Source organism: Nicotiana tomentosiformis, chromosome 2 (genome assembly GCF_000390325.3).
Source record: "Nicotiana tomentosiformis chromosome 2, ASM39032v3, whole genome shotgun sequence".
NCBI lineage: Eukaryota > Viridiplantae > Streptophyta > Magnoliopsida > Solanales > Solanaceae > Nicotiana > Nicotiana tomentosiformis.
In genome coordinates this window covers 108,865,347-108,876,711 of record NC_090813.1, presented here as the reverse complement: position 1 = coordinate 108,876,711, position 11,365 = coordinate 108,865,347, and the positions used below count along the sequence as shown (strand labels likewise).

Here is an 11,365-nt window from a genome sequence, read left to right as displayed (position 1 = left end):
AATGATAAAAGAAATAACTTAGAGATATGATGCTCAGCTCATTCACAATTACGGAAAATAGTCATGATTTTCAAGTATAATAGTAAAACCCAAATCATTTACCGAAATCACCAAAATATGAGTAAGTTTGAAAAAAACTGTGATTCTTCCCAAAACTTTCAACAGGTAAATGTTTACTTATCATATGGCATGAGGAAAGTACATCTTATGCCTACATGTCAATGAGTATGAGAAATCATGAATGGCGTAATACAGTACATCATGGGAAAATGCATCTCTATACTAGCATGTCAGGTGTGCATGTCAAATGCAATGCAACACAGTGATAAAACCACATGCATACTCTCAGAGTATCAATTCACTCAGTCCTCTCAGTCACTCTATAATGACTCGGTCGGCCGTTTTGAGAGTATTAGCCCCTAACCCCCTATTTATTGCTTTCTCTATCTCATTTTCTGGTTACGTGACTTGCCGGAAGTTTTGAGTTTTGGTTTTGGAGTGAAATGGGACACAGTCCCTAAATTAGAAATTTAAGTTCTAGAAATTGACCGTAATTTGGATTATGCAAAGATAACTCCGGAATGGAGTTTTGACGATTCCAATAGCTCCATAGGGTAATTTTGGCCTTAGGAGCGTGTCCGGATGTTCATTTGGAGGTTCGTAGGTCATTTCGGCGTCAATTGGTGAAAGTTGGAAAATTGGATGATTTTTGGAAAGTTTGACCGGGGGTGGACTATTTGATATCAGGGTTATATTCTGATTTCGGAAGTTGGAGTAGGTCCGCAATGTCAATTATGACTTGTGTGTAAAATTTGAGGTCAATCAGACTTGATTTGATAGGTTTCAACGTCGGATGTAGAAGTTTTAAGTTTTAAAGTTCATTAGACTTGAATTGATGAGCAATTCGTGTTTCTAGCGTTGTTTGATATGATTTAAAGGCTCGACAAAGTTCGTATGATATTATAGGACTGGTTGGTATATTTGGTTGAGGTCCCGGGGGGCCTCGGGTGGATTCCATATGGTTAACGGATTAAATTTGGACTTGTGAGAATGACAGAAGTGCACCAATTCTGGTGCAATCGCACCTGCGCAAGATTGACCGTAGGTGCGAGCTCGCAGAAGCGAGCATTTGGGCGTAGATACGGGGCTGGAGGAAATGGCATGTGGTCACATGTGTGGCGTGAAGGCCGCAAAAGCGGAGTAGCTTCTGCAGAAGAATGATCGTAGAAGCGGACGAGTGCTTGGGAGGTTTGTCTACAGAAGGGAACGTGTTTGCGCATATGCGCACCCGCAGAAGCGGGCTATGGACCGCAAAAGCGGTTGTCCAGTGGCAATGACCTTCTGCAGATGCGGTTGGTCAACCGCAGAAGCGACTAGTTGAATCGCAGAAGCGGAAGTGCTGGGAAGAATGGTTTAAAATCGGGAGTTTGCCATTTTCTTAATATTTTGGGATATAGGGCTCGGATTGAGGCAAACGTTTGAGAGATTTTCAGAGGAAACATTTGGGTAAGGATTCTACACTCATTTTTTATTAATATCCACTAATCTATCAATTATTTCTTCATTTAGTTAAGAATATGGGTTGAGAAATTTGGGGGAAAATGGTGGAAGTTCTTAAACCGAAATTTTGGGAATTTAAAGGCGATTTGAGGTCGGATTTGAGTAATTTTTGTATGGATGAATTCAATGTCGAATGGGTGTTCGTATTTTATGACTTTTACTCGATTCCGAGGCGTGGGCTCGGATTGACTTTTTGGACCGAATTTTTAATTCTTTGCTAAAGTCTTAATTTCATTATTTAAATTAGTTTCTTGTAGTTATATTTATAATTTTATAGTATGAAATTGTTTTGGCTAGATTCAAGCCGATTGGAGTTGGAAAATCGAAGGAAAGGCATTCTTATTGACTGACTGAGCTTGGTTTGAGGTAAGTGACTTGTCTAACCATGTGTGGGGGAAATTCCCCTTAGGTTTTGGTACTGTTATGGTATTTTCAAAATGTGAAGGAAGTGTATGAGAGGTGACGAGTGTGTACTCGGATTAAATGTTGAAAAATCCGATTCTTGCTGAGTAGTTTTCTTTTAATTCATTAACCGAGTTGCCCTAGCATATGTAGTCATCATGTTTAGCCTAATGTCGCATGTCTACGTGTTTTAACTCTTACTTGCAATTTTTGCAACATGCTTAGTTGAATTACATGCTTCTCCTTGATTTTGTATTCAGACTTTAACTGTAGGATTCCTTGCTGTAAACTCGTTGTTTCATAGGTTATGAGTTGCATATTTACTTTTGAGACTACGAGGCGGTACCTCGGGAGCTCCCCTGTTGCATATTTACTTTTGGGACTACGAGGCGGTACCTCGGGAGCTCCACTATTACGTATTTACTTTTGGGACTATGAGACGGTACCTCGGGAGCTCCCCTGTTATGTATTTACTTTTGGGACTACGAGACGGTACCTCAGGACCACCTTTGTTGTTTATCTCTTTTTGCTATGTTGTTATTTTTTTGAAATTTCTCATTTTTAAATTCTCAGTCATTCCATTATGTTATTATATCTTCTGCTTTGTTTATTTTATTCCAGTAGGGCCCTGACCTGACCTCGTCACTACTCTACCGAGGTTAGGTTTGGCACTTACCAGGTACCGTTGTGGTTTACTCATGCTACTCTTCTGCACATCGTTTTGTGCAGATCCAGGTTATTTCCTACCATGCCAGATACCGTTGAGATAGCCTGTACGTGGAGACTTTAAGGTACATCTGCCAGCATCCACAGACCTCGGAGTCCCCCTCTATCCTTATTCTCTTATTTTTCCTTATTCTCTTTAGACTCTGATGTATAGAGACACTTAGTATTTTTCTTAGAAGCTTGTGACTTATTTCTACCGGGTTTTGGGTGATGTAACTATTCTGAAGTGCGGTTTGATTTATTTTATATGTTGAGACTTGAGTTTTAGTTTTGTATTCTGTTATTCCGCATAATTGTTAGGCTTACATAGTCTTAGAGACTAGGTGTCATCACGACATGCTACGGAGGGAAATTGGGGTCGTGACGCTCAGTCCTCACACTAATTCAGTCCTCCCAATCACTCGGCACTCGCACTCGCACTTGGCACTGTACAGGGCAGATCCAACCCAAAGAATCAATAGCAACTGCGCTCACTGCCGGTGTGTAGATTCCGGAGGGGCAGATCCGGCCCAAGCGCTATAATAAGCCAATCATGGCATGAATCAATAATACCTGCTGCGGGATGCAGCCCGATTCATTAATATCACACACAAACATGCCATCGACCTCACTTAGTCATCAATCTCTTTAGTCTCTCGGGCTGACAATGTCATGAAAATCAGCCCAAAAATGATTTTATAATGTATCAATAAATAGCAACAGAGATTGACATATGATATGCAAATGAATGAGTATGACTGAGTATGTAATTGCAATTTAAGCAAATAACTCAACTGCAGAAATGACCTCAGTGGGCCTCAACAGGATACATATATAGCCTAGACATGGTCTCTAATATAGATCATAACTCAATTACTCTAGCACATAGAAATTTCATGAATAGAAACAACATTAGGTCACTACACAGTACCATAGAATCTATCGAGTCATAATTCACATGGTGAACGCCCACACGCCCCTCACCTAGCATGTGTGTCACCTCAATACTAAACACATATCACGTATATCCAGGGGTTCATACCCTCAACACCAAGTTTAGAAGTGTTACTTACCTCAAACAAGCTGAATCTAATATTGAGAAAGCCAAACAATACACTAAAAACACCATCCCGCATGTACCGGCCTCCGAATGGCTCAAAACTAGCCAAAAGTAACTCGAATACATCAAATAATGCCTAAGGAAGCAATTCCAAATGATAAAGGTCGAATATTTAATCAAAAGCCCAAAGTCAACCAAAACTTCAAACTTGGGGCCGCACCTTGAAACCCGACAAAACTCATAAAATTCGATAACACATTAAATTACAAGTTCAACAATATGAGTTTCACTCAAATCTGACTCCTTATCGATGTTCAAAACTCAAAAATTCATTTTATGAAAGTTTAGACAACCCCCCCCCCCCCCCCATTTCTCTTTCAAAGTCATCAATCAAATTCCAAAATCGAAGATGGATTCATGAAATACAATCAAAATCGAATAGAAAAAACTTAGCCCAATCCATGTAGTGAAAATCGCCTCAAAAAGTGCCTCAATCCGAGCTCCAAAGCTCAAAATATGCTAAAATGTCTGAAACCTTCAAAATAGAGTACTTTATATACTGTTCCAGGATACCCTTCGCGATCGCGGTCACAAACCTCACGATCGTGATTAAAAAAAAATCCAGGATAATTTTTACCCTATGCAATTGAGGCTATGTCCCCGCGATCGCGATGAACAAACTTCCATAATCCTTCCCAAACTCTTCTCAGATAGTCTATAGTATATCAGCCATAACCTTTTGTACAAAACTCTAAATTACAAACAGTTTGATTTTCTAAAAGCTAAACACAAAGGGCTACAACTTTCATTTTTGGATTATCTCCAAATTACTTATAGATTGCAACAGATAAGTTTCCAAAGTCGGATCAGTGACAGCAGAAATTCCTCTAAGCGATCGCGAAAATGGCTCCGCGATTGCGAATCACAGGACCATGTTTCCCATTTTACTCTTCGCAATCACGACCAATTCTACGCAATCGCAATGTACCCCCTGAAGCCAAAACCCAGCATCTAAAAATGGCCTAGAAATGGTCCGAAACCACCCCGAAACTCACCCGAACCCCTCGAAACCCCCTCCGAACATACCAACAAGTCTTAAAATATAACACGAACCTATTCGAGACCTCAAATCACGCATAACAACATCAAAACCATGAATCTCACCTCAAATCGAACTTAATGAACTTAGAATCTTTCAACTTTCAAAACTCGTGCCGAAACATATCAAATCAACCTGGAATGAGTCCAAATTTTTCAAAAAAGTCCCAAATAACATAACGAAGCTATTCAAATTCCCGAAACCACAATCCAAACCCGATATCATCAAAGTCATCTCCCGATCAAACTTATGAACTTTCTAAACCTTCAAATTTCCAACGTTCGCCAATTAGCACCGAAACCTTCTAGAAATATCCAAATGCAAATTCGGGTACACACCCGAGTCGAAAATCACCATCTGGACCTAACAGAACCATTGAAACTCCGATCTGGGATCAAATACACAAAAGTCAAACTTGGCCAATGCCTCCAACTTAAAGCTTTAAACATGAAATTCATTCTTCCAAATCAATTCCGAATAACCTGAATACCAAAATCGGCGATTCACACAAGTCATAATGCATCATATGATGCTATTCAAGACTTCATTAATTTACTCTTTTTCATTGAATATACATCCGTGAAAAGTAACATATAAGAAATATTAATAAGTTACATATATATTTTAAATAAAGAAAATAGTTTATGTAACGTAGAATTTTAATTGACTTAAAATTCCTAAACTTTAGGACTTCTTACCTAATTCAATAAGTAAATATTTAATAATCAAAATTTTAGTCGATTTCAAAGTACTAAATATTAGGATAATAATTAAATGACTATTTTGTCAAGTGCGAACTCTATTTTTAAAGGATAAAAAAGGCGAATGATATTTCACTAAGGGCCTTCGTGCTTTTAATATAGTACTAATCTCAGGGTACGCGCTTTGCGTGTGTACCCTGATGGTAGGCTATAATAGCGTATTTTGGACATTAATTACACTCTAATTCGTTGTACTTTACTAGTGTTTGAGTTTTAAATGGTATTATTTTGCACTGAGTGTGTATTTTATGCTATGTAGGAGCGATTCCAATTTACGATGAGGTTGTGGAGCAAATTGAGCTATTATGGAGCTTTGAAGTCTGAGTAAAGGCCCATGGATTAAGTTGGGATCATAATCAAGGATTAACGAACAATAATGCACTTAGCGAAGAGAGGCGAAGAATAGAGAAGGAAGCCACCCAGGTGTGCGGCCGCGCACTGGGTGCGCAAGTGGAGTAGAACATTGCCCAAAGTGCGCGGCCATATGCGTGATCACCTGCCCAGGTGTACGGTCGCGCACGTCCGGTTCGGAAAATTTTCCAAGCCTATTTTTATAATTTTGGAGGCAACTCCTCTTGGCCTATATGAAGCTCAACTCGTCTAAAAAGTGGGTACCTGGGATTTTTAGGCATTTTTGACTTAGAAAATATTGGAGATCCACCAAGGAAGAAGACTCAAGAATTCATCAAGATTTCAATCTACAATCAGTGCAATATGAGAGTTTGTATCAAGTCTTTAGAATTGATGTTTTCTTTGTTCTTAAACTTAATTGAGATATCCTACTCCATTTTTATGGAGTAATTTACATTTGGGTGTTGATAATATGGTGTTTCAATAGCTTGATTAGGGATTTTATTCTTGGTACTTGCTAGAATTAATTGATGGAGCTTGATTTGTATTGTGAAGTTAATTAGTATTTTGCTTAATCAAAAGCGAAGTTTGATATTAAATTTTTGCACATTTTATGCTCTAGTTTAAATTCATAATTCAAATAGGTAATCAAATGAGCCTCTTGAATTGTTGATTGAATGAGAAAATAGGGAATATTCGTGAGAAATTACCCTTTAGATCATAAACATCATTTTATTCTTGCAATTGATTGCCATGCTTCAATTAGGTTAATTATTGAAACTAGTGTTTAATCAAAAGAGGAATATTAGATTCAAGTGTAAACTGATAATCGGTTGAATTCGTAAGAATCGATCGTATCATAGAGTGAATTAACTAAAGAATTGGATCCCGATTCAGTTATCATGCACCTATCTAGTCAATTACCCTTGTTTTCCTCATAAATATTTCTTCGGGCTCACTTGCTCTTTTTAGTGATCAATTGTTATTCGTTTGAACTTCAATAGTTAATCGTAGTAATAGATATCCAACCAAGTGTTAATTTTCCTGGATAGTAATCAACTAGAGATTATTCAAACACTGTTTAAATTCCAATCCCTGTGGAGACGATAATTAATCTATACTATCATTGACTAGTGAGCATAATTTAAGTGTGTATTTTGCGCTCGTCAAATTTTGGCGCCGTTGTCGGGGATTACAATCGATAGTGTTAAAAATAAATTGTAGTACTAATTCAGGAACCAATTTTTACTTTAGTGTATTCATGTTTTTCTCACTTGCGCGCAAGGTACAAATATTGATTTCTCTGGTGTATGACTCGATCCTCTTCAAGGGAAGTGATACCATATGAACCAAAGTTGGAAAAACACATGCGATATCTAAGAAAGGAAAGAGAATTAACACAAAAAAATTGGTACAAACTTCAACTCAAAGGACAATGAAGGAGTAGACTTAGCTGCAAGGGAGGCAGCACAACAAGAAGTTGCACGGAGGATTGCTGATGAAACAATTGAACTAAATTGGGGTCGAAGGTTCAATCTAAACTGACCTTTGGTCGAAGACCAGTTCAAGAATGCAGTACCCCGACCGGGAAGATCATTGGGTGACTATGCTAGCCCTGTATATAATCAAGGAATGTCAAGTATCAGACCTCCACCCATAGAAGAAAACAACTTCAAATTGAAGCAAGGTTTGCTTCAAACTATCCAAAATAATTGCATTTTCAGAGGAAAGATGAACGAAGATCTTAATACTCACTTGATGGACTTCGATGATATCATGAACACCTTCCAATACAATGAAGTATCAAAGGATGATGTCTACTTAAGGGCATTTCCTTCTTCACTGAAGGATGACATGAAGCAATGGGTTCGCAGCTTACCCGCAGGTTCTATAAGGACATGGGAAGATATGACCAAAACTTTTCTTGACAAATATTTTTCGACTGCAAAAACAGGAAAATTCAGAAGGAAAGTTCATAATTTCTACCAGAAGAAGACAGAAACGGTTTTTGAAGCTTAAGAACGATTCAAGGAGATAGTTAGGAAGTGTCAGCATAATGGAATCGATTTGTTGATGCAACTCCAGGATTTTTGGGATGGACTAACACCGTCCTCACGACGAACTCTGAATACTGCATGTGGAGGTCCAATAATGAAGAAAATGCCAGAGGAGGTTGTCTTAATCCTTGATGAATTATCTGAGGATGCTAACCAATGGCCGACTGAGAGTAATGACAGAAGAAAATCAGTTAGGGTTCACCAGGCGGACTCTAACACATCTATGCAAGCCCAACTAGACACCATGGCTAAAGAGATAAGAAAGCTGACATTAGCTAAGGTACAAAGTTAGCCGCAAATAGCATGTAACTTCTGTGGATTGGGACACCCTATACACGAGTGTCAAGCATCAGCTGAGGAAGTCAACGCAGTGGGGAACTTTAATAGAGTAAACTACCAAGGTGGAAATAACTATAATACTATGGGTCAAAGACGTCCGGGTTTTTCGTGGAGTTCACCTAGCGGGAGCTTGAATTCATTGCAGCAAAATAATCCCAGACCTCAAGATCAAGGACCGCCAGGTTTCCAAAACCAGCAGAGGAAGCAATACTAGTCACAACAACCAAATCAATCTAGTATGGAAGATCTCATGAAGGCATTCATCAATAAATCAGAAGAAAAATTTGAGACTCAAGGAACAACCATCCGGAATTTAAAAAGGCAATTGGGACAAATTGCAAATATGTTATCTGAGAGGACTCCAGGGACTTTTTCCTCTGAGACTGAAAAGAACCCAAAATAAACAATCAAAGTTGTATCTCTGAGAAATGGCAAAACATTGGCTGATCCAGCGGTAAAAGCTAGACCCGAAATGATGAGTAAGTAGGCAGAGACATCAGTAGAAAAAGAGAGTGAAGAGCAGAAAGTCCAGAGTAGTGGTTTACGAAAGGAGATTAAAGAAAGTAGACATATGCCAGCTCTGCCATTTCCCCAAAAGATGAAGCGGGAAAAACTTGACAAATGTTTTGGTCAATTCTTGGAAATGCTCAAGCAACTCTATGTGAACATTCCTTTCACGGAGGTACTCACTCAGATGCCTGCTTATGCAAAGTTCTTAAAGGAAATCTTATCTAGCAAGAGAAAACTGGAAGAGGCAACCGTGGTCAAGTTAAATGCCCACTGCAGTTCCATATTACAAAATAAAATTCCCCAAAAGTATGGGGACCCAGGAAGCTTTACCATACCATGCTTGCTGGGGAGTGGAAAATTCGATAAAGCCCTATGAGATTCTAGTGCGTCAATAAATCTAATGCCTCTGTCTGTATTCAGAAAACTGGAAGGTGAGCTTGGAATGATCAAATCAATACCATTATATCTACAAATGGCTGACCAGACCACCATTTTGCCTGAGGGAATCATCGAGGATATTCTAGTATGGGTGGACAAATTTGTTTGCGCCGTAGACTTTATTGTGGGGAGGCCATTCTTATGTACAGGCAGAGCTATCCTAGATATCTATGAAGGGCAGCTCATGCTTAGAGTGGGTAACAAAAATGTGGTGTTCCAGATGAAGAGGATTATGAAGTACTCCAGTGATGAGATGTAACGACCCAATTTGTCGTTTTGAGAATTAACGTTCCGTTCAGTGACTTAAGGTCCCGAGCAACTTCCTGATATGTATTATGACCCGTGTGTGTGGTCGAGTTTGGTTTTCAGAAGATCCAAAATTAACTGGAAATAACAATTCTTATTTTTGAAGCATAAATGAAAAGAGTTGACCGGAGTTTGACTTTTGAGCAAACGACTCCGGAACAGAATTTTTATGATATAAAGAGCTTCATATGGTGATTTCAAACTTAGGCATATGTCCAAATTTGGATTTAGAAGTTCGTAGGGCAATTCGGCATATTTCGGTGAAAAATTTGGAAAATGAAGCTCTTAAATATTCTTAAATTCGACCGTAAGTCAATTGGTTGATAACGAGGTCGGATTTTGATTCCAAAAATTGGAACAACTCCATTACATCATTTATGATTTGTGTGCAAAATTTAAAGTCATTCCGGATTGATTTGATTCATTTCAGTGTAAATTATAGATGTTGGAAACTTTGAAAAAACTCATAATTCGATTCGAGGTGCGACTTATAATTTCGATGTTGTTTGACGTGGTTTGAGGCCTCGACTAAGTTCGTATGATATTTTGGAACTTGTTGGTATATTTGGTTGAGGTCCCGGGAGCCTCGGGTGAGTTTCGGATGATTAACATACCAAATTCAGACATAAAACACACACACGTACATCTGGAGTAGCAATAGAAAGCAGGGAACGAAAAAAAAAGGAAAAACAAAGACGCTAGAGAAAGGGGAAAAGCGCAGCTTTTGGTTTGGGTTTCCTTTTTTTCATTTTTGATGGTTACTGTTCTTCTTCTTCGATCTTCTACAAAACTATGAATACCATCTAAGATCCAACCATATAAATCCACTTGAAAACTCCATCGAAACAACTCACAAGCTCCAAAAATCAGCTGCTATTTTCTCCATAAATTTAGCTAAAATGTCACCCAAAACCACCATAAAAATAGCTCCTCCTCACACCACCTCTTCACCAGATTTTCACCAGAAAACTGAGATCAAAACACCATAAAAGCAGGCCAAAACCAGCAGTGAAACCTTTTCCAGAACAACCCAAAAACGTCCTCAAATCAGCCCCCAAATTTCAGCTCTAATCGGCTCCAAAATTACCCTTTAACACCGGCAAAAGCAGACCTCGAACAAGACCCAAAATCAGCTCCAAAAAACGCTGCTAAAACCCCAGCTGAAACAGTCCCCTTTTCCACCCAAAACTCAGCTAGAAACACCTCGAAACAGTCCCTCTTTTGCATCAAAACAGCAGCTCTAGAAGTCGGGTTCAATAGCTCCGGTCTTGGTTCAGATCTCTGAAAAGTAAAATGTTGAATCTCTTTATTTGTACGTGAATTGGGAGGTCACATTTTAAATGCAATTGCGATTAATCGAGATTTGAGACGTTCGGGGGCCGATTCGCGAGGCAAAGGCATATTGGAATAAAAAAAATACACGATTTAAGGTAAGTATCTTGCCTAACATTGAGTGGGTGAAATACCCCTTACGCATTGAGTCTTATGTGGAAATTATATGATTGAAAGCCATGTATGCGAGGTGACGAGTATGTACTTGGTTTATATGTGCAAATTATATCGGTTAAAATTCGTACACACCCTTAAGTATTAAATTGAAAAAATTGTTGGAGCTTATTAAATCCTTTATTTGTCATGCCTCATTCCTTGTTTGTCGAGATTATTTTTATATGATAATTTGGTGTGATTGCCACTTTGATTCTTATGTGAAATACCGTGGTTAGTTGGATTGACATTTCTTGAAAATAATTTTATTATGGATTCTTATCTGCAAATA

The 11,365-nt window shown here is 38.5% G+C and overlaps 1 protein-coding gene and 1 non-coding gene across 2 annotated transcripts; one reads left to right on the top strand and one right to left on the bottom strand.

The window, feature by feature from the left end:
- Nucleotides 1-7,669: 7,669 nt before the first annotated feature.
- Nucleotides 7,670-9,541, top strand: LOC138905373 (uncharacterized). The gene is made up of 4 exons (XM_070193885.1): nt 7,670-7,942; nt 8,024-8,275; nt 8,822-9,150; nt 9,265-9,541. The coding sequence occupies exons 1-4, from the start codon at nt 7,670-7,672 to the stop codon at nt 9,539-9,541; spliced, it is 1,131 nt and encodes a 376-aa protein (XP_070049986.1).
- On the bottom strand, nt 7,895-8,001 carry LOC117275780 (small nucleolar RNA R71). The gene has a single exon (XR_004505978.1). It is a non-coding gene; the product is annotated as a small nucleolar RNA R71 (small nucleolar RNA).
- Nucleotides 9,542-11,365: the final 1,824 nt, after the last annotated feature.